This window comes from Diplotaxodon limnothrissa, linkage group LG7 (genome assembly GCF_057381915.1).
Source record: "Diplotaxodon limnothrissa isolate DT_005_m linkage group LG7, D_limnothrissa_male_GT1.1, whole genome shotgun sequence".
NCBI classification, from domain to species: Eukaryota; Metazoa; Chordata; class Actinopteri; order Cichliformes; family Cichlidae; genus Diplotaxodon; species Diplotaxodon limnothrissa.
In genome coordinates this window covers 43,083,340-43,108,010 of record NC_140602.1, presented here as the reverse complement: position 1 = coordinate 43,108,010, position 24,671 = coordinate 43,083,340, and the positions used below count along the sequence as shown (strand labels likewise).

Genomic DNA, 24,671 nt, shown 5'->3' with positions numbered 1-24,671 from the left:
TGGTTTTTAGAGCCATTTTTTGAAGTCTTGGATGCATTATTGCATTGTTTCCATTGGCATCTGTAACCAGAAGTGACAAGAGGATGGAATGCCAGAAGTTATCAGATACAGTAATGCTATAGCAAAATTGGTTAGTAAATTGTATCCATGGACTTGAGGGGTGCATCCCATGGAGACAGAGACCTGAGGGGGTATATTATGAAGAACGTTCACTAGTGTTTCTTTGCATTAGCTAGCTAGACAAAATGTGAAACCCCAGTCAGAGGTGACGAGTATCATGATGGTGGTTATCAGCATCCTCTGTTAAACCAGACTTTCTGCATTAGGCTCGCTGCATGCTTCCATTGAGGATCACCTACTCTAATCAGAGACATCATCACACTGATGAATAATAAAGATCTATGAACATTATAAAGATATATAGTGAGCATTAAAATGCAAAACTGGTGCTGAAAATAAGACAAAAAAGTAATGCTGCAGATGATCATTAATCTTCTGATTCCACAATCATTACAAACACGCTGAGCAGGAAGAAAAAAAAAAACATTGACTTGTGTTTATTTTACCACTCTGTGCACACTCGCTGCTGCTGGGTACAGGAAAGCTGCACAATAGAGCTTCGAAAATTATGATACATTTAAGGATTAAATGTTAGTCGGTGGAAAGGAGATGTGGAAATCCCTTTAGTTTATTAATGCAAAATTAATTTTCATGATTGAAAATTACTGGTGATAAAAAAAAATCTACTAATCATCTTTCTAATCAGAGCTCCAACAGCTGCAGTTTATGCAGTTTATGCATCTATAACATGCATTCCAGAAAATTCCTGATCATCCAGCCCCCTTTAAACCAAAATACTAAACACCGTCTGCTGAGAGCCAGTTTGAGTTGAGCACGTACTACCATGGTGATTATCAAGGTAAAAAAAAGTGACACTTTTGTGAAAACTCTGACCTTAAGCTCAACAGTCTTGGCTAACCTAATCTCCATTCATAGTACACCTCTCTGCTGATTCGTACAAAATAAAAATAAAAAATAAAAAAAACACCAAAAGTGAAGCACAGACTTTTTGGTCCAGCTTTCATTATAATGAAGACACAGCACAAGCCTTGTTATTTGTCAGATATTATATTGTCAGATAATAATAAGGCTTGCTGGCACCGATGCACCAACACCACAAACACTATCAACACGTTGTCACCAGTTAGCTGAGGTGAAGGCTAGCAGATTTAGAGTGGCCTAATCAACACCCACCTGTCCCTCAAAACAGCCACACGCCAAAAGGGCTAAATGGTAAATGGCCTGTATTTATATAGCGCTTTACTAATTCCTAAGGACCCCAAAGCGCTTCACATATCCAGTCATCCACGCACACATTCACACACTGGTGATGGCAACTACATTGTAGCCACAGCCACCCTGGGGCGCACTGACAGAGGCGAGGCTGCCGGACACTGGCGCCACCGGGCCCTCTGACCACCACCAGTAGGCAACGGGTGAAGTGTCTCGCCCAAGGACACAATGACCGAGACTGTCCAAGCCGGGGCTCGAACCGGCAACCTTCCAATTACAAGGCGAACTCCCAACTCTTGAGCCACGATCGCCCCTAAAGGCGATCGAATTTACTAAAGAGAAGTAAATTAAATCCTTAGTAAAATATAAACAGATGAGTTAAAAAAAAAAACAAACAGAAAAAAAATCATTCGTTATTGTCAAGGGAGAAATCAACTCAAGCAATGAAAATTATTTGGTGGCAGGTTGTAAAAGCATATATTAGCTGTATTTTAACATTGGAATCTACAGGGACTGATCCGCTTTCAGAGCCAGCCTCGAGTGGCCTTTCAAGAACATACATGTTTTTCACACTTTCATGTTTTACCCCTGGTGATTGCTCTTTGAATGTTATTGGTCATCTTGTAGAAAAGCTGTAGCCAAGTTTTTCATTGCTGCTTCATCATCAACTTTCAGCCCATCAGCTGCTTTATCTAGTAGAAAATCAGCCAATGGATTCTTAACTTGGGGTAAACCAGGATTGAGGCAGCAGCAAAAAAGTTTATAATAATAGTAATATTAAGAGTATGTGTGTGTTTCTTTCTTTTTCACCTGACAGTACACTGAAATTCTCAACACGGCTGTGCTCACTGGGCGTACTGTCGCTGTTCCGCTGAAGGTCGTCACTGTAGGGACGGATGGTGCGGTCTCTGATGTTACAGAGTCAGTGGAGTGCAAGTCAACGGATGAACAGGTTATCAAGGTTCGTGCAACATGAATTCTTTTTTTCCACTTTATCTCATCCTTAATGCTCAGCTTTCTAGTGGCATGCAGGTACGTTAACAGGAAGAATAACACTTCTGTTTGTGGGCTTCAAGAGTTTTTCGCACAGTGAAATCAAAATGAAGGTGCTCGTTTTCTTCTAGCAAAACATCAAAACATGTACCAAAATACATTAGTTTAATGGCAAGGGAAAAACAGAAAGCTGTTTGAAAAAGTCAGGTTTAAATCACAGAAACCCTAGAAGGGGGGGGTGGTATCCTTTTCTCGTGCTCCAATTCGCCACCATGAAGTGCAGCTTGGCAGCTTTTTTGTGTAATCTTGGTGAGAAACAGACAAAAAAACACTGATTACATACTCTATACTCTGCTCTTGTTTTAAAGGAGGAATAATTAACAATCATCATGCTGAAAGAGAGTCTGTATCCATACCACTTATATATTACATAACACCATCAAACTGTCAAGGTGACAAACTGCTCACCATGTCTGAATATAGCAAGTTTTAAATCTCTGTAAGTTGATTTTCATTGGCTTTTAGAGGTCTTACATAATTAATCTGAAACCTTACTGAATTTTTGGGAAGTGCTGCAAAGGATTTATTGTTAACATAAAATAAGGAAATAATTGTGAGCTGTTTACCACCACAGCAGATTTATTATCCGTCTCTGCGGCGTTATGTGAAAGGAGAAGCAAGAAAAATATAACTGGGGAAAAATAAAAGTGTTTATTCTTGATTGTGAGTAGGCGTGATAAAAAAAGAACAGTGCTACAAGTGTGTTGTGTTTACTATACATGCATATCAGATAGAAGAAAAGAGGGAGATCTCTCAAAGGGTTTAATTATCAACTGAAGTAGTACCACATATTGTGACGCTGACCTCAGTAGTCTACTCCCCTGCCCGCTCGTCGGGTTTGAGAACAGTAAGCAGTACCCATCTTTTCTTCATACTATTTTCAAAGGCATCTCAAGATAAAACAGCTTTATTTTTCCCCACTTCACTGTTTCTTTGAGACTTTGAAGTTAAATCCTTCTTTTCTTTATGTTATATGTAGACAAAAAGGAGGACCCCAATGCAGACACAATCTAAGTTAAGCAAACAAAAGATGAGCTTTATTTCACTAAGCTGATACTTCAAAAATAAAGTCCAAATGGTGATAAGTAATCCAGATACAATACACAGGGTAAATGATCTAAAGTTGATTGCAGCAAAGTGATGAGCAAAAAAGGGAAGCAGAGGAAGGCACAACGTGCTATAAAAGGAGAGCACAGGTGAAACATGAGCAAAGGGCACTTCTCTGACAAAGATAAGTGGAAGAGCAAGGCAAAGGCAACTGATGAACACAATAAGGGCAGAGCAGATAATTACAAGGGACAAAGATAGGGAGTAAAACAACAAAAGAAGCCCAAGGAAATGTAGTTACCAAAAGAAACCCAAAGTGACAACAGTGACACAAACATAGGGTCATTAAAGACAGGAAACTGGTAAACACTGGGAAACATAAGAGAGTTATATACGTGTAGTGATCAAAAACACCCATGGTGAGCACTGAGGCCTTGATCCTGCTCTTACAAACTTCCAGTCAGGAAATCATGCAGGGACGAGTCCAGAATAAATGGGACAAGTGATCAAAATCATCCAAAATGTATACAATTTTATTATTTCAGAGAGTTTGCAATCAAATCAGACTATCATAATAAAAGACCACTAATGATCCATAATGTACCTTTAATGGTGCAGCTCGTCAGCAGTGTAGCAATCACATGATAACTCGCTTTCACCAACAGGAAACTTACAGGTGCTTTTTTTTTTTTTTTTTTTTTTTTTTTTAACCAAATCCACCCCAAAAAAATACGATCCCACAGGGGTGCTTATTACATGCACTAAGTGTACCCCTAAGAAATAATTGATACCACTGCAACCAAGTTATAATAGACACAGCAAATCAGTTTGCCATACACACCAATGCAAGGCCTGATTCCTGTGAGGCGTTAACCCCAACTCAGGGACTGCACATTGCCCGACTAACATTGCGCCTGGCCCAGTTAACATAAAAACAAACCCAAGTTTTAAAATACATCAAACTAGGAAGAAAAAAGTGGAGCGACACAACCAGATGTGCAGCCCGTCCTGCAAGACAAGACACGAAAAAGTGTAAGTAGCCTGTCAGTGCATAAATAAAACATTGTTTTCTGCCTAACATTATATTCAAATACAATACCTTCAACAGACTGCTGTGCTTACTGCACTACATGATTAATGCCATGTTAATCATGACTAAAAAAACAAAATGCAATAATCATATACATTTTTATGAACTTCAGCAAAAAAGTTACCTTTACAAAAAACATTCAGTCTATAGTTTGAATCTCTACTGAAGGGCAGTATGATCACAATATGCTTAAATAGCAACTAGATCTTCTAGTGGGAAGAAATTTTATACCAACTGACTTCTGCAGCTGTGGTACTTGAATGCAGTGAGCGCTTGCTTTACAGATGCTGCATGCATGATTAGGAGCTTGATTTTACCTGTGAAAATAGGACTGAAAACACCTGAGGTTTAAAATGGACCAATACCTTTGTCCATGTAGTGTAACTTCCAGCCTCAATCACAGCAAGTACTCTTCTTTACACTTCACATATAATAATACTGTGTTGAAGTTCACCCAGTCATCTGGCTTGCTCTCGACATTTATAGCGTGGTGTATTTAAGAGTGTTTCAATAGCAATCCAGACACAAACTGCCATTGAACCCATTTTAAAATGCTCATTGTTTCCAAATCCTGTGAGCCCCCTCATATAAGTCACAGCTTTAGAATGGGGAAAAAAAGACAATAGATCCATCATTGCTGTACTGCACTGCAAGTTTTTATTTTCTGATGATTATTTTCTGATTTAAAGTGTTGCGCTACAGTTTCTCCTTGTATCCCAATAATGTAGAACACTTGACGGATCCAGTAAACCACTAAGCTTTAGCTCTTTAGGTTTTAGGAACTTTTAGAAATTTTGCAACCCCCAAAGCATAGTACTTCATAAATGTTAAATACAGTGCTCTCTCATGAGTCGGTTTTAGTCAGGTTAGTCAGACAGAATTATTTCAGTCAGTAACTCTCATGTGTACCCTGCTGTAACAGTAAGAAAACAGTTGTTTTTACTTTTCTTTTCATTATGATGTCACAGTGAAGTTAACCTATAAAATGTTATTAGATCCTATTAGTATGATGCAGTGTTTAGTGTGCTTGAATAGGTGGAAATAACAAAAAATGCTACCAAAGCAAACCAAGAATAAAAGCAAAAGAGCAAAAGTTTTTCTCCCTTAAAACACAGATGCAATCCTTGGCATGTTTTGTTTTCTGTCACGTTTGGATCTGTTCCATCATATTTTGTTCAATATCTAGTGTGTTTTATGTACTTTTGCAGTGCATGGTAGACATTTGTATGAGGTTTATCATAATTTTGCAAGTGAATTATTCGGTTAATGCCAAAAAAGTGCTGTGTAAGGTCACCGTGACCTTGGTCTTTTGCCACCAAGTTTAATCAGATCATTCTTGAGAACTTTGCAGTCTTTAAGTTCTGTTTAAGTATTATTTAAGAATACCACGTTTGCTAGAATTAGACAAACAGATGGATGGACAGATGGGCAATCTGAAAACATTATGTCTTAAGCATTGAGGCATAATAAAAGAGCAAAAAAAAGTGAGACTAAAAAATGCAGAAGTAGATAGATTTAGTTTACTCTCTGGATGGTTGCCTTTCATACTTTAAAATCACAAGAACAAAGAAATTATCCTTGTGTGAGTTAAGTGTAAGTTAAGACAAATAATTTGGAAACTTTAAATGAAAATGAATTGCATTCATACCGCTTTACATTTCCATTTAGCATACATCGAGGTGAAACCCTAAACTTTCCCTCATATCTAAGAATCCTCCTTTCAGAGTTCCAACCTGTTCTCATTACAGGAAGACGAAATATGTAGGAGGTGCAGTAATGCTGGAGAAGGCTGAGGGTGAGAGCGAAGGAGTGGGAGAGAAAGAGAAAAGGGAAATGAAAGGGAGGAGGAGGAGAAAACTGACAGACAGCAAGCTGTCACTTTTGTTCCTCAGAGAGAGGGCTTGGTTTGACATCATTCGAGAGTAAAGCTGCCAAGTTATATGCAAAGAAGTGGCGACAGATGACAGTCTTCTTGTGACTGGTTTGTTATAAAGAAGCAATTGTCAGTATTGAGGACATGTGCTGAAATTACCAGTTGTGCCAATCAAGCTTATATGGTATTTGAGAGTGGAAAAAAAATGAAATGCAAGTGATTACAAACAAAATTCAATGACAGACTGTTAAATACATTTGTTCGTCAAGGGGGAAATGTTTGATAAGGAGATTCTGGGGCTTTGGAGATAATGACAGATACTTCTGATGTTCATGCTGTATCAGTTCTTTATGTTGGAGATGTATTAGAGTAACTTTGGCAAATGACTGGTGGTGTACTTTATCCAGACACTTCATAATTTGTTTTGAGCAAGTGTTTTTCTCTCTGGCTAGATGAATTAGGTTTGTGTCATTTTGTAGCTCCATCTGTTAAGTTGGACCAAAGTCACATAAATTGTGCACATACTATGCTTCACACACAGGCATGCATTAAGAATAGAGCGGTTCTGAAACAAACACAAACACACACTGAAAAGAAACTGAAAGAAATTGAGTAATCCAAGCACTTAAATCTTTTTCAAAGCAGCCTAAATGATCAGATTTACTTACTATGTAAGAAAAAAGGTGAAATAGAGCAACTTTACTTCTACAGTGGATTTTTGTATCTGCTTATTTATTCTTATTTTTTCCCGGTTAGATTGTTTTGGCAATCAGATTCTAGAGTACTTTGCAATCTTTAAGTCATGTTTAAGTATTCTTTAAGAAATAACGTGTTTATTAGAGTTGCACAGACAGATGGATGGAGAGATGGGCAATATGAAAACATTATGTCTAATTTAGAGATGGACCGATCCGATATTACGTATCGGTATCGGTCCGATACTGACCTAAATTACTGGATCGGATATCGGAGAAAAATAAAAAATGTAATCTGATCCATTAAATATCACGAAAGCACCTCACAAAACTTGCAACACGCCGTAACTCGCCTCAGAACGTCGGAGCAGTATGCATCACGTGATAGAGCAGCTGTGGCATGCGGGACCTGTCGGTGGTCTGGATAGCATTTGGAGCTTCGCTAGCAACCTGGCATTTCATCTCCGACAAAGTTATCCCCGAGAGAAGTAAAGCAAGTGTGTAAGTCCATCTCTGAATGTTTGTAAAGCATTCCCACGTTAAGCTTAACGAGCGACTGTAATGTTCTTATTCCTCTATGAATAAAACATCAAGAATTGCTCCTGGTGCTAGCTTCAGCTAGCTGTTTATTATTCTTTCTACCACGATAACTTCTTCTTCTACTCTGTATATCTTATTGATTCCAGAGCGCCCCCTGTGGGTAGCTTCAACAATAGCAACTATCATTACATCCCCTTTCCAAACAGGTTGGTGTTATAATAAGCACAATTCCAAAGAGAACTGTTACTCTGTAACATCTGAACATTCTTGTCTAACATTCAACATGTTATAAATTGTGCAACAAACTACATTCAGTAGTGTTCTCTTTTTTTTTTTTATAACCAAAAGTTGTAGCACAAGTCAAACAAAATAAATCCAAATGTATACCTTACATCTTCCAGAATGAGCCAAATGAATCCCATACAGCCCTCGAGCACACTAGAACTCTTCACCTTTGACAACTTAAACAGTCAATAACACATTATAACTCAGTAGGTCTCAATTAAGTGTGAACAATTACTATTCTAAATGAATTATTATCCGTTATTTACTTGTGATTTATTATTATTATTATTTAACAATTCTTTACCACAACAGTTCACACTTGTTCTATGAGCCTCTCTGTAGGTTTCTTAGGTCTGGTAGACCTTCTCAGTATCTCAGACATTGGGGAAGTTGAAGGAGGCTCACTGTGGTGCTCAACAGGGTTAGCACCTCGTTGTTCAGTTCCAGTCTCTGTGTCCTGATGTTTAACATCCTGTGTCTTTAACAGACTTCTCCGGTTTCTTCTTAACACTTGTCCATGATGTACTGGAAAGCTGTGCCACTTCTGGATAATTAGAATAGTAGTCAATCACCAAAACATAGTCCTTGCCATCCAGATGAAATAAATCCGTGCCTACCTTTTGCCATGGTGCAGTGGGTAGGTCTGCTGCCAGCATTGGCTCTTTTGTTTGTTTGTAGTGATGTTTGAGACATGTTTCACATTTCTGTATCATCTCTTCAATATCCCTGTTGATGCCTGGCCAGTAAACTGCTTCTCTCGCTCTCCTTTTACATTTCTCCACTCCAAGATGTCCTTCATGGATACGCTGAAGCATGTCTTTCCGCATGGATTGCGGTATGACAATCTGGTTTTGTCTCAGCACCAGCCCATTAGCCATGCATAAATCAGCTCGCACAGAGTAGAACCCTGGACAGACTCCTTTTGACCACCCATTCTGTATAAGGTGGGATACTTTCTGCAGCACTGGATCTTTTGTCGTCTCCTGTACAATTTGCTGCAACATGACATCTGATGCTGGGAGTGAGGCAGTTACCATGTTTACATGTGTTTCAGCCTCCTCGGCTGTAGCGCTGACTAACCTGTCACCACTTGGTGCTGGCGCTCGGGATAAAGCATCCGCAAGTACGATATATTTCCCAGGCGTGTAGATCAGCTCAAAATCATAGCGCTGCAACACCATCATCATGCGCTGAATTCTGGGTGACATGTCGTTGAGGTTCTTTTTTCTGATCGAGATGAGAGGTTTGTGATCAGTCTCTGCTGTAAAGGTTGGTAATCCATATACATAGCTGTGAAATTTTCCACACCCAAACACTAAGCCCAAAGTCTCTTTTTCAATTTGAGCATAGCGTTGTTCAGTTTCTGTCATTGATCTGGACGCATATGCTACAGGTTGCCACTTGTCTTTGTTCCTTTGGAGCAGAACTGCTCCCAAGCCATCTTTTGAGGCATCTGTTGAAATTTTTGTTGGCTTTGATGGATCAAAGAATGTCAAGACCGGCTCTGTAGTTACAGTTTCCTTCAATTTTTTCCACTCTTTCTCATGCCGGGCCGTCCACTCGAACACTGTGTTGTGCTGTAGCAGCTCCCTTAGGCATGCTGTCTTGGAGGTAAGATTAGGAATGAACTTACCCAGAAAGTTGATCATCCCCATTGCTCGCAAGACACCTTTTTTGTCAGTGGGTGCTGGCATATCCTATATGGCTTGTACCTTTGACTGATCAGGTTCCACCCCTTCACTTGTAACCTTATCTCCCAGGAAGGTCATCTCTGAAACACCAAAGAGGCACTTGTCTCTATTCAGTTTAAGTCCATTCTTGTTAACTCTCCACAAAAGTTTCTCCAGCCTTTCATCATGTTGTTGCCTTGTATTTCCCCAGACTACGAGGTCATCTATGTAGACTCTGGTGCCTTCCAGCCCTTCGATCAGGGACTCCATTGCCCTGTGGAAGATCTCTGGTGCTGATTTAATTCCAAATGGGAGCCTCAGGAAACAGTAACGCCCAAATGGCGTGTTAAAGGTAGCGTACCTGCTGCTTTCTGGGTCTAGCCTCAGCTGCCAAAATCCATGTGATGCATCCAGTTTGCTAAAAAACTTAGCTCCTGCCATTTCACTCATTATTTCCTCTCTCTTAGGGATCTGATAATGCTCTCTTTTAATATTTTCATTTAGATCTTTGGGATCAAGGCAGACTCTTAAGGCACCTGTATTCTTTTTCTTGACACAAGTGATAGAGTTCACCGAGTCTGTGGGCTCTTCCACTCGTTCAATGACACCCATTTGAGTCATTCTTTCAAGCTCTTTTTTCAAACTTGTCCGTAATGGAGCAGGCACTCTCCTTGGGGCATGCACCACAGGCACGGCATCATCCTTGAGCTGGATTTTGTAGGTGTAAGGCAATGTTCCATGTCCTTTGAAGACTGAAGGAAATTTACTGATAATGTCTGAACTTCCTTCATGCCCTTGGTGTTCCTGTCTTTTGCCTTGTTTGGCTTCTTTCATGGTGTCAGTATTAATCTGATAGATCCTCTTTACTAGTCCCAAATCCTCAGATGTTTTATCTCCTAAAAGTGACTCGTGTCCATCAGGTACGATGGTGAACAAAATGTTATGCTGTTTGCCTTTTGCTGTCACTTTAAGTCTGCATCCTCCTTTTGTTTGTATTGGCTGGTTATTGTAGGCCCTCAGCGGCGTGACTTTCTCTGTAAATCTTCTAGGCTTCTCAGTCAGTGCCTTGAAATCCTTCTCGTTGATCAAGTTAGCTTTGGCCCCTGTGTCAATTTTAAATGTTACCAATGTCCCATTGACTAACAGTGGAGCAGTCCATTTATCATCTGTGACTGAACTAACACTTTGGCCAGTGTTATGTCTTGAAGACTGTGCATTGACATCTTCTTCATGTGACACCATCTTAATGAAAAATGTTTCACTTAGATCATCACTGTCATCTGTGTCTTCCTGCACAGTGTGTACTTTTTGTCCCTTGTTTTTGGAGAGACAGATTTTTGCATAATGGTTTTGTCCTTTACATTTTGCACATTTTTTTCCATATGCGGGACATTGTTTTGGTCTGTGTTTCTCTCCACATCTCTTGCAAGTGAACATTTCATTGTCACACGTTCTGTTTTTGTTGTCGTTGTTTTTGAATTTACTCCATGGCTTTCTTTTAATCGACACTGCATTCACTGCCTCATTTTCCTGTTGCGCTGCTCCTTGAACAGGCTCTCTAAACGTCAGTACATGTTGTCGTGCTAGCTCACTGGCTTGACTTATCTTTATAGCACTTTCCAGCGTTAGTTCTGTTTCTCTCAACAGTTTCTCTCGGAGCTTCTTCTCATTAGTTCCAAACACTATTTGATCTCGTATCATAGAGTCTCTGAGATCACCAAAATTGCAGGACTGAGGTTTGATCTTGAGGTCTGTGAGAAAAGTATCAAATGACTCACCCTGATGCTGTAAGCGTGAGCGAAAGACGTATCTCTCGTATGTTTCATTTTTCTTTGACAGACAGTGCTCGTCAAATTTTTTCATGACTTCATCAAAGTTATCTTTGTCCTCGGGCTGAGCAAACACAAAAGTGTTGAAGACCTCTATTGCTTCTGTGCCGGCGATGGTGAGCAGCATGGCTATTTTCCTTTCATCTGCCCGTCGATCCACTCCGACAGCTGCAATATACAGTTTGAACTGCTGTTTGAAAGTCCTCCAACTTGCATCCACGTTTCCAGTCAGTTTCAACGGACTTGGCGGTTTTATTGCATCCATCTTGTTGCGTTGCTTCTTTTTCTTAACCCGACTCCTGGTACCATGTAATGTTCTTATTCCTCTATGAATAAAACATCAAGAATTGCTCCTGGTGCTAGCTTCAGCTAGCTGTTTATTATTCTTTCTACCACGATAACTTCTTCTTCTACTCTGTATATCTTATTGATTCCAGAGCGCCCCCTGTGGGTAGCTTCAACAATAGCAACTATCATTACAGCGACTGCCTCTCGCTCTCCGGCTGCTACTTCAATCGTGAAACTGCTAATGATCAGCTGATCGGCTTTTCTGTCGTGAGTCTCTCTTGTTTGTTTTTGGTCCACTTTGCGCCAGAAAGAGCAAACCAGCGGCTGAACAACAGCAGCACGTTTAAGCTTGATAAGCTGTTGTTAGAATTTATTTAATATTACTTTCTACACCAGGATCTTTTTCTACGTAGCTGACGGCTGGTAACTGTGCAGGGGCGGATCTAGCAAAGTTTAGCCAGGGGGGCCGATAGGGCATTAACTGGGAAAAGGGGGCACAAAGACATACTTTTCTTTCTTATTCTCATTTAAAATGTCGAGCTTTTAATAAATAATTATCTGACACCCAAAGTTTTAATTTGATGTAAAATGAATAGAAGTCAATTACTGTATATAGTGACTATTAAGTCTAATATATATACCCTAGTAAGCTATAGTACATTTTCCTTTGGGAAGGTACCATCTGTGCAGTCTGCAATTTTGTTGAAGAAAGATGTTGAATCTATTTAATATTTCTTGAAAAATAATTGATTTCTGTGCATTTTTTTTCCACACTGCATCAAATTAAGGTTGATTACGTCGATTAAGCATCATGAGGTGGCGCGTGAGGGGTGGTTCCCTATTTTTTATTTATTTATTTTTGTTGTTGCTGGGAGTTGGAACCCTATTAGTTAGGTTGCTTAATATTTACACTAAGTACTCTTTAAAATACCAGAATAGGGAGGATGGTGTAGGTCTAAGTTTATTAGATTGATCAGTATTGCTGAACTATGAAATATTTTTTTTGTATACAGGTATAACAGAATAGCTTTAGTGTAGTTGTTGTTTTAAACTTGAGTATGAACTTGCAGACTTGCAAAATGCAGCAAGATATTTTAAAAAACAGTTTTGTTGATTAAAAAACACTATATCGGATTCATATCGGTATCGGCAGATATCCAAATTTATGATATCGGTATCGGTATCGGACATAAAAAAGTGGTATCGTGCCATCTCTAGTCTAATTATGCTTTATTATTTATTCCTATTTTATTTTATTATTTTTTGTTGTTGTTTTTTGGCAGTGAGATTGTTCTTGAGTACTTTGCAATCTTTAAGTCATGTAAATTGTTTTGGCAATGGCAAACTCAATGTGCTTAACACAGAAGAACATAAAAACCTGTGTAGGTTTACAATGCCAAAGGCAGTGAAAACATGTGCTGAGTGTAGGCCTGTGTTAATAAAAAGGTTTCTAGTCTGTTTTTAATGTATGCACAGATGTAATTGATTTCAGGTCAGCAGGCAGCTTGTTCCGAAGAACAGGACAGCAATAACTGAAAGCACCTTCATCACGCTTAGATCTAATTATAGGAACCGTTTAAAGATCTGCCCTGATGACTTGAGAGATCTGACTGAATTGTAGATAGTGTGTTTGCATCTTATCTTCCTCTCACAGCAATTTTTCCTTTATTCTTTAGGTGTCAGAGCGCTGTGACTATGTGTATGTCAATGGAAAGGAGACAAGAGGAAAAAACAGGGTGATGCTTAACTTCACCTATAGTTTTCTGAATGCACAACTCGAGATGAGCGTATGGATGCCCCGCCTGCCCTTGCTAATTGATGTGGCTGACCCTGAGCTCAGTCAGATTAAGGGTTGGAAGGTCCCTGTTAGTATGGGCAATAGGAGGTAAGTCATGACTGTCTGTTGTGTCTATGTTGTTGCATGTTGTAATAAAAAAAAACACATCGTCACTTTCATCACTTCAGAAACTGACTCCGATGGGCCGAGGGGGCTTTATCCCACATCTGTATATCACAAGAAAAGTTGGCAACTTAAAAAAAATCACAAGAATCAAAAATCTAAATTTCTCTGTGTAGGTCATAAACCTGAGAAGTTCTTAACAATCCCTTTATGACAATCATATTTTTCATTTGGTTAAAAAAATAAAAAAATAAAAATGGAGACAACGTGAAATTGGCTCAGTAATGATGGTGCAGACATATGAAGCATAATGCAAGTGCAGCTGCATAATAAGTGTCTAATAATTCACTGGACTGGTCTACAGGGGGGAAAAAAGTACTTATACTGAATAAGGAATGACTAATAATTTTGAGCATTACAGAGCTTGAGCATATTCCTGAGGGTGTAAAGAGATATAGTGTACAATGATCTGTGCAGTGCAGCGTGAGTTGTACAAGATGATCCTAATAAAAATATTTAAATTAATGATCTTTCTGCTAATATGATTTCTGCTGATTAAAATAGAACTAACCCTTTTCAATATCAAAGATCAGTGAAGCACAGTGACTAATTTACATTTAATAATAGCTTTTATAATTATGATTTACTGTGATCATATTTATAGTGACTATGTTGAAGAAACAATAGAGCACTGTTGTGTTTATAAAGTGAACAAGATTTAGATTGTTCCCTGCGCCCCAGTGTTTACCATCTTTGTCTTTGAGCCAAGATATACATTCATGAATTATACTGTGGAATGAAAGCAGCGGTTACATGAGCTAGCAGATGACATACACGTCATGATTTGTTGCAGTGAGTAATGAGTGATAGAATCAGTCGTCACAGTTAGAGCCCCAGTTTGCTGTGAAACTCAATGTGCTTAACACAGAAGAACTTACCTTACCTATTCTGATGCTTTCAGAATAGGTAAGGTAAGTAAGTTTAAGATTATATGGATATCGGTATTGTCACCTTGGATGGAAGGGTGAGCCCAAATCAGTCTGTGTGGTTTGATATGATGTAGGTCATATGGCATGGCTTTCATAGGCACCAACTCAACCATCAGGACACTCATGGTGTTGGCCCAACTTCTTATGAAGACAGTTTTTTAAAATTTGTTCTTTTTTCAGTAATAGTGACGCCGCTTTCAAAATGGCCATGTTTACTATTTTTGAACTGGAAAACATGTTATGTAGTATGTAATGATGAAATATGTCAAAATAATGTCATTCATTATTGCAACAGGGGTAGTTATGGTGTATATATCATGTGTACAAACACTTTTTAATTTATATTTATGGGGTTTTTTTGTTTTGTTTTGTTTTTTTTGTTTTTTGCCTGTCCCATTTGGTTCTTTAGCCATCAGAATTGTTGTCTGAAGACCAAGAAGGATACCCAATGGATTTATTTTGCCAAATGGATCATCGTGGCATTGCCGTATTGGTCCATTTGATCGACCTTTGTTTTTATTATTTATTTTATTTTCAGTTGTTACAGACGGGACAGACATGAGTGAGGGATAGGAAAGGGAGAAAGAAAGAGGAAAAGAAAAACAGAAGGGGAGAGGGACAGTGAGAAAGGGGGAAAAAATAATAATAAAATCTCCTGGATCACCTGTTGAGAGAGAGAAAGAATAGAAAACAAGCAAAAAAAAAACCAAAGCAACATACTAAACACAACATCATCGCATTAATCTAGCTAAGTGTAAACAGCAGTAAATACTAAATATTCAATGTTGTTGTGCAGCACGCAGGACCGACAGCGCACAATGTGCTTTGAAGTAGTAGCCAAGAAAGGTGTAATTTAAGTCTACGAACAGTGAACACCCGTGTGCATACCTGTGTGGATCAGCGCGCTTGTATTCAAATGGTTTCCACATGTAATGGTCTGCAAGAGGATGTAGAGAGCCATAGCCCTGTCCCCCAGGGCATGAAGCAGGCATGGAGGAGATCCAGGCCCCAGACATCCAGAGACCCCAGAGTGCGAGAGCCCAAGGAGGACCACCGGAGGGGCATCCGTGCCCCCCTCATGGGAAGGGCTGAGGATCCCCAGACAAGGCGTCACCCAGTAGCCACCGAGCAGAAGCTAGAGGGGGCTGCACCGGCGTGCCCGCCGGCTCTGCTGGCAGCCAGCTGTGCCAGAGTGAACCAAGCTGCAGGCCCAGAGGCCTGAGGGCCACCCGCACCCCGGAGGAGGCCTGACCGAGCAACAGGCGCCAGGCCCCGCCAAGTAGCCACCGGGAGTGAGCTGATACATACCTGAGCACCCAGCCCCGGACACCAAGAACCACCAATGCACCGACCCCTGAGGGCATCAGTCACCGGCAGGGAGTGTGGTGAGGGGAGATAGGCCTTGGAGGGCTATATTTATGTTTTCAATTAAAGAAAGCACTGTAAATGCTAACTAAGGAGTCTTAGAGATTATTTCAACTCAGAAATACCTCACATTTCCTCACGTTAGCGTACCACCCACAGGGTGGCACTCTAACACAAATGCCCCCTGCTACCTAAGCAAGATCACATCAATCATTTCTTTCAAGCGCATCACTGTGTGAAGAACGTGTGTTATGTGTACTTTAACAGGGGTGGCACTGGTTTATTAATGCTTTCATGGGTCAGTGTGCTTATGTGTACATTGACAAAAGTGCTATGGCTGACCTCTCACTTCCTGCAACAAACATGTCCTGACCTCCTGTTTCTGATGCCAGCAAATAGTGTCACCTTGGTTTAAAGTGCCGTCCTTTTGCTGATGTGGAATAAGAACCTGGGAGGGGATGGGGAAGGCAGGTTATAACTAAGCCAAGCCATTGGGCCACATCATGTTAACCTGTCAGCCCGTTTTCCTGCCAGACCGGCCATACCTCATTAAACCTAATGGGAACTGTCACTGTCACTCCACCCCCGGCCACCTGACCGGTAAAAAGAGGCTGGCAGAGCTTGAAAGAATAAGACAATATGAGGTGAGAGCAAGGAGAAGAGGGAGAGAAAAGCAGAGGAAGAAAGTTGGAAAAATAGATTACAAGGAAGTCCAATAACAAGTTTATGTTGAGAATATAGAATGAGGCAGACACACAGTGTGAGAGCGATGATGATGGCATAGCACAGGACGAAAAAAGAGAGAAGAAAAACAGATTTATAGGCGAGTGATATATACTAATGGAATATAAAGTGGAGATGGATGAGAATAATGTGTGTGTCTTGTGCCTTAACAGGAATAGTAAGACATACCAATAAGAAAATACAGCACAGACAGGCCAGTGGGATATTTACAGTATTTTAGAAATGTACATTTTTATTATTACAACAGCATTTCCAGTTGGTGTGTAAAAAAAATCCTTTGCAAATGATTTAAACACTGCAATTAATTCAGAAAACAGAAGACAACAAGTAGCACAAAGGCACAAAGTTCAAATAGGGGCATGTTTACCACTGTGTTGCATTGCATTTTTTAAAATACTGTAAGCATTTGGGTCCATTTTTGTTTCATATGTGATAAAAATTCAAGAGAGCTCATATTTCTCATTCTACTTATTATAAATGGGTGACAGGTATAGACAGCAGGCAAGTTTAATATCCAAACACTTTTAATTAAGGTTGGTGTAATAACAGCAGAATGTGATTTGCCATTGACCTGCTTAAATTAGCAAGGCCTTTACTGAAAAAAGATCCTCTGAATGACAGGAAATGTTGCTCCAAATGTGCAGGTTACTCATGGCATGTGAACTGATGCATGCTGGTACCATAAGGGATGCTTGACTTGTGTGTTGATAACAGGTAAGCGGTCCCTCTTGTCTTTAGCCCTGAATGGGGAAAAAAGAATTTCAGGAAATGAAAATCTTTGATCCAAAAAATTGGCCGTTAGCAAACTAGGCAAGGAGGAGCTTCAGCTCTCTGCTAAACCTTTTTTCTTTAAGACTCAACCTCTTTTATAGGCCAAACAATACTGATTAAGGCAATTATTTGTGAGGTCTGGCAAGTATTGCAAATACTTGTCACTCTGAACATTTCTGGTGTTTGTATTTTACTGCCATCTTGGGTCTGGGCTAGGTGTGCACCTATTAGCACGCAAATAAAAACGGATTTCTGTAGTTGCTACCATTAAAGGATTATTTCTCCTTCATTCTTTTCCACCATGTTCAGATTTATCTGTGGGGGGTTGGTTGGCTTCTTTTTTTAGATAAATAAAAATAAAGGGCTGTATAAGCTCCACTTAAATAGGAGCAAGAGTGTAGAACAAATGCTTTACAAATATCCAGCTGTGAGTTTAAAAACATTGATTTTTTTTTAGGAAACATTTTCTGAGATGCCAAAATTGCAGAGTGTTTTCTGTGAGCCAAATAAATAGCAGGTACACAGAAAAATATCAGTTGCTCTTTTAAAGAAAATGAGAACGCAAGCCGGGTGGCAGTTTCTCTCTGCAAGCTGTTTTTAAGGGATTTTTGAAAATAATGGGAGGCTATTACTTTTGGAAAGTCAGGCGAACTTGCAGCAAAGCACACAGCAGATGATTTGACAGCAGTAAATACTTTACATCAGAGAGTTTCTACTTCATGGACACTAATGGTGACACAGAGTCCACAGAGAGCTCTCAGCGCTTTTTACCTCAAACACAGTCTGACATGGGTTTATGATATCCCTGCTCTTCAGGCTTGCCAGCAGTTGATCAGTGTTTTCCTCTTTTCATTCTTCATTAGGTACGAGAGGGTCACAGATGATAAGGATGGTGTCGATCCAGTAGAGGGGAGGACAGAGACTGCTTGTGTTGCCCAGTACCAAAGCACCACTCTGCGCATCCTCACCCACTTTGTGGCTGACATCAGTGAAAGTAGAGGAGCCATGGAGGAAGATGTACTGGGCCAGCAGACCTTCCTGCTGGGCACCGACTGGCAGGTGGATGTGACACAGTTGGTGAAGGAGTCTCTGAGGGTGGAGGACCCAAAGGTTGCCCAGCTTCTGGATGACCAAGTCGTAATCGGGCTGAGCACTGGAAACACCAAACTACAGGTTGTATTTATGTATATTTTATCACAGTTTCTAAAGCAGAAGTTGTACTGCATGTCTCTGCAGTGTGGCTGTCAGGATTGTTTTGCCATGACTGATCAGTGGGGATTTACACGTTCATCTCATAGACCTAAATTGTAACTGTCACGGAAGCTGCAGTAACTAATGCTTGAATCAGCCATCGCAATACAGTCTTTGTTGTTACTAAGGAAACATGCAGCTTTACTCGATTAAATGACCTGACTGGCTTGGTTGTTTTGGCAGCCAAACAAAAGGTCACAAGTGAGCACAATATCAGACGTATTTGAACTGATAAACTGACATAGACGCAGCAGTAAAGTAACCTGGCAAGTGGATTAGGAAAATTACAATGAGAAGTCTAAAAGCAATAAAGCAAATCCATTCATCTAGACTCTTTTAATGCAAAGTATTTTGATTAGGTTGACATTGAAGTATTAGAAATGTATGAATTAAGCAAAGCACAAGCACGATGGACCAAAACAACTGAATAGAAAAAGTCGGACCACTGTTGACTCTGGTCTTATCCGTCTTATTGTCACAGTCAATATTACCCAACAGGGTTTCAAGTTTTTTCAAGCTGAAAAGCTCCAAACTGTGCTCAGCCGCTTTGCTTTGTCAATGCGGAGCAGAATGTGGCTTTCTAGTTTGTTTATAAATGCAGGGACAGGACACACATAGAAAGCATAACTTTAATTCTCCACTAAAGATACCATTAGTCTACTACATTTTTTAAAAAGTTAATGGTCATCTGCTCCAATATTAATGTTCAAAATGTTATTTGAACTTGTAAGCCACAGATAAATAATCATCATATTATCACATTTAAGAGGCTAAGTTATCCAATTTGGGGTCATGATAGATATAAAGATAGATATCAATCAGATAGATGGATAGAAAGTAAGACAGACAGACATAAAAGGTTAACAATAAGCTGATGAACATATGGTGAAGCAGTTATGGACTGAAAGAGTCTGTGCAGAGTATGGTAGAATGTTTTTTTAGTCTAAACGGAGTAAGATATAAAAACAACTATATTGATTGCAGCATGGAACAAACACTTAAGCCTATCATGAGTTGACAAAGAAACATGCCTTCATGGCACGTCTTGTAAAAGCTTGCACCTGTGCAGCCTCTCATTCTGTGACCCTTTCACCGTGTATCTCAGAATACTATTTATCCAATAATCCAATAAGGCGTTTCTCAGTATAGCACATGTTCTCACACACTAAATGAACATCAGTTGTTGAAGCAGTCGAATGGCGTTGTGAAACCTTCCATTTTCTTTTTAAATTCAAGGATATGTTCAATCAGCTATACTACAGTATTACTCTAAATCCACATGGGTTACTATTGTGCCACCACAACAGATCCGACCTTATTTATTTCACTTGTTAGTATCGTGGCTGCTAGTAGTATGTGAATGTGTGAGACAAGAACAAGTGCTTCTTTCACCGCTGGTCACAGGAAACTTTAAATTACAGATAAAGCGATATACAGTGGGGCAAAAAAGTATTTAGTCAGCCACCGATTGTGCAAGTTCCCCCACCTAAAATGATGACAGAGGTCAGTAATTTGCACCAGAGGTACACTTCAACTGTGAGAGACAGAATGTGAAAAAAAAATCCATGAATCCACATGGTAGGATTTGTAAAGAATTTATTCGTAAATCAGGGTGGAAAATAAGTATTTGGTCAATAACAAAAATACAACTCAATACTTTGTAACATAACCTTTGTTGGCAATAACAGAGGTCAAACGTTTACTGTAGGTCTTTACCAGGTTTGCACACACAGTAGCTGGTATTTTGGCCCATTCCTCCATGCAGATCTTCTCGAGAGCAGTGATGTTTTGGGGCTGTCGCCGAGCAACACGGACTTTCAACTCCCGCCACAGATTTTCTATGGGGTTGAGGTCTGGAGACTGGCTAGGCCACTCCAGGACTTTCAAATGCTTCTTACGGAGCCACTCCTTTGTTGCCCGGGTGGTGTGTTTTGGATCATTGTCATGTTGGAAGACCCAGCCTCGTTTCATCTTCAAAGTTCTCACTGATGGAAGGAGGTTTTGGCTCAAAATCTCACGATACATGGCCCCATTCATTCTGTCCTTAACACGGATCAGTCGTCCTGTCCCCTTGGCAGAAAAACAGCCCCATAGCATGATGTTTCCACCCCCATGCTTCACAGTAGGTATGGTGTTCTTGGGATGCAACTCAGTATTCTTCGTCCTCCGAACACGACGAGTTGAGTTTATACCAAAAAGTTCGACTTTGGTTTCATCTGACCACATGACATTCTCCCAATCCTCTGCTGTATCATCCATGTGCTCTCTGGCAAACTTCAGACGGGCCTGGACATGCACTGGCTTCAGCAGCGGAACACGTCTGGCACTGCGGGATTTGATTCCCTGCCGTTGTAGTGTGTTACTGATGGTGACCTTTGTTACTTTGGTCCCAGCTCTCTGCAGGTCATTCACCAGGTCCCCCCGTGTGGTTCTGGGATCTTTGCTCACCGTTCTCATGATCATTTTGACCCCACGGGATGAGATCTTGCGTGGAGCCCCAGATCGAGGGAGATTATCAGTGGTCTTGTATGTCTTCCATTTTCTGATGATTGCTCCCACAGTTGATTTTTTCACACCAAGCTGCTTGCCTATTGTAGATTCACTCTTCCCAGTCTGGTGCAGGTCTACAATACTTTTCCTGGTGTCCTTCGAAAGCTCTTTGGTCTTGGCCATGGCGGAGTTTGGAGTCTGACTGTTTGAGGCTGTGGACAGGTGTCTTTTATACAGATGATGAGTTCAAACAGGTGCCATTCATACAGGTAACGAGTGGGGGACATTTTGATGTTTATTGTTTGTTTAGGTTCATTAAGTTTTTCTAGCTCATTTGTTATTGTATTACCCTTGTGTTAAGTCTCCCTTGCCCTTCATGTGTTTATGTCTGTGTGTCTTATATTGTCAAGTTCATGTTATCGTTTCTGTCATCTTCCCCTGTAGTCGGTCTCCCTGGTTCGTGTGCCTACCCGTTATGTGTCATGTCTGTGTGGCTCTTGTTGTCTAGTTCGTTTCATATCTATGTCTCCGTGTTTCCTGTTTTATTTTGAAAGAGTCTGTTCTTTGTTCACTGCATTTAGTTTACTCTCTGCTGTGTTGTCATTATGTTTCATTCTGGTCAGCTGTGTCCCCATGTGTCTCCACTTCCCCTGATCACCTCATGTGTGTATTTAGTCCTCAGCCTTGCTGTGTTCAGTGTTGCGTCGTCTGTGTTCTCAACCACCATGTTTGCATTCATAGTTTTCTGTGGGATCATAGTACCAGTTTCCCAGTTTAGTTATAGTTTAGTTTCGTCACTGTGCTTTTGCCTTGTTTGACCCCCATGTCATCAGCCAAAATAAAGGCTCGCTTTTCGTTTGAACTCAGTTTCGTGTCTTCGCCCATGTCTGCACCTGAGTCCTCCACACACTCTCCACTCGGTCTGCCACTGTGGATCATGACAAATGAACTACTGGTGGTGGTATTCAAGCCTTTTTATGTTTTATTTTCTCTCAAAATCAGCACAACCTATTTCAGCATCATGCTTTCTATGACTTGTGCTTCTCATTATAGGTCCATAATTTGTTGGACAAAGAAACAATTTTTCTCATTTTATCACAGTGGATTTTAAATCAAAAAATCAATTGAAGTGCACTTCCAGCTTTAATTCAAGGTTTTTTTCCTGTGGAGATATTCTTATCCATGGTCTCCCATTTTCAGGGGCTCAACATTAATCGGACATACAAACATAATTTCAAAATATGAGGATTATTTTTAAGACTTGGATCAAAGTCCTTTGTAGTCAATGACTGTCTGAAGCGTAGAACTCATGGACATCACCAAATACTGTTTACTCCCTTGAAATTTTCTGCTAAGTCTTTACTGCAGCCACTTTCACTTCTCTCTCTCAGCCTTCAGTTTTGTCTTCAGTAACAAAAAAACATTTTATGTCTTTGCCTTGACTAACCCTTGGGTTGCATTTGGCTGAACCGTAGAAGATTATAATGTTGTACATTTCAGAAAATCTCATTCTACATCTATCAGCAGTCACATCAATGCTATTGAGTCTTACATGTCCATCCCATAACATTGTCTCCGCCGTGTTAGACAGGTAATGAGGTATACTACAGTTGCTCTTTTCCTTTTCCGTACTTTTTCCTTCCTTCACATTATTCTGGCACAAGTTAATTTTCATTTCATTGTGTTTTGTTGGGAAACCGGTGGTTTGCACCTTACTCTGGATTTCCATTTATTAAGGTTTCTCTTGATTGCAGACATTGCAAATGAATTCCTACCTCCTCTCAAGTGTTCTTCACTTGGTTAGACTTGGTTAGATCTCATGAAGTTGCTTTTCTTAACCATGGAAATAAGTCTGTTGTAAATAATAACTTCGTTGTCTTCTGTAGTCTTTGAGGCCTTTTGGTGTTTATAAGCTAGTCAGTGCATTCCTTCTTTTCAATAATGTATTAAATTGTTCTGTTGGACACTAAAGTTTTTTTGCTAAACTTCTGATTTATTTATTTTATGTTTTTTTTTTTTCCAACCTAGTAACAACCTCCCCTACTTGCACTCACATCTGTTAGGCTTTCATATTTAAAATTACATTGCAAAGCAATTAAATACAAATTCAACATTTTGAGTCAACTTTAGATATGCCTAATTAATTTGTCACATCTCACCTGACCATAAAACCGCTTTTCAGTCAACCGTCCTATCCGGTCGTTAAGTAATGACGTGACGAATCCTACTTCCAGGCCTAAAGTAGTCTGCGTTTAATATGGCTTTTGTGTTGTTAACATGTTTAATGTTTTGTATTTTCTTCTATTTAATCTCAAAAAGCTCCTAAAACAGTCAGTGATCCCTGTTGACCTCCCTCAGCTTTTATTACCGCTAATCATTTATTTAAGCTCAGTTTTAAAACCTTAGCATGTAACTACAGCCCAGCCCATGCAGCAGTATATGAATGACTAACCTCGTATTGTGGATGGATTATCTCAGTTATTCTCCTGGCTGAAGTTTGGTCCTTTTACAGCATCCTGCCATGCGATTACATTTGTTCCTGACCACCGAGAACACTCACGTTAACTTTTATCGAGTGGAAAAAAAAGTTAGCTTGTTTATATTATGCTAACATAGCTGTGTCGCTAGCGGTCACGTAGCACATCATTATATACCAGCTAGCCAAACTTCAGTAACCCTACAAACGTCACTGCTGTTTAGTTTTCTGTCTTCATTTATGTTGGAAGTGATAACAGAGCTGTACGTTTTAATTTGTTTCCAAAACCCCGCAGTCAGGACATGCTATATTGTATTTAGATAGAAGCTAGCGAGCTAACTTCCTGCTAACTTCTAACTCCGTTAAATGTCATAAATTCCATTTTCATGGATGCCTGGATGTTAATCTCAATTGTTACACCTGGTAGAGCAGAACGCTGATCATTTTATTAAAGATGAAAGACTTTAGACAGTTTTTCAACTCTCAGTAATGCCATAGTGATCGTTTGATATATGGACCTGCAGCGGAGTTTAGGTCCAGACACGGCTAGTGACGTCAGACTTAACGACCGGATTAATTCTGAGCTTCCAAAAATGGGGAACTGTGTATATTGTATGTGCATGTGTGTAATTCCTAAAGTGTTAATGGAAAAGTTTTGTGAAACCCTTTGAATTGAAACTAAAAGTCTGCACTACAAATTGATTGTTTGATTTAAAATACACTGTGGCAGTGTACAGAGGCAGAACTGCAATTTTTGGTTTGTTATATTGGTTCATTCCCAACATCTTAAATGCAATTTTAAAAATAGTATTTATACAGGTGGACATATTGTAGTATTACACTAATAACCCGCAAGTGTAGCTTATTAGAGGAATGTGCAAGAGGAACATATACTCATTATTTTCAAACATTTTGTCTTTTTTGTTCTTCTACTGTTGATTTTATTCAGATATGTAAAAAGAAGATTGAAAAGCAAAGTTGCAATGGTTTTTTTTTTCTTTTCTTCGTAAATACACGAGCCA

At 39.8% G+C, this 24,671-nt stretch overlaps 1 protein-coding gene across 1 annotated transcript in view; it reads left to right on the top strand.

Annotated features, from left to right (window-relative positions):
- LOC146628845 (transmembrane protein 132C) overlaps positions 1-24,671 on the top strand; it is a 139,567-nt gene that overhangs the window by 109,798 nt on the left and 5,098 nt on the right. Inside the window, exons 5-7 of the mRNA XM_085357085.1 lie at positions 2,111-2,254; positions 13,340-13,548; positions 18,296-18,605. Of these exons, the coding sequence (XP_085213211.1) occupies positions 2,111-2,254; positions 13,340-13,548; positions 18,296-18,605 (663 nt within the window). The remainder of the gene's footprint in view (positions 1-2,110; positions 2,255-13,339; positions 13,549-18,295; positions 18,606-24,671) is intronic.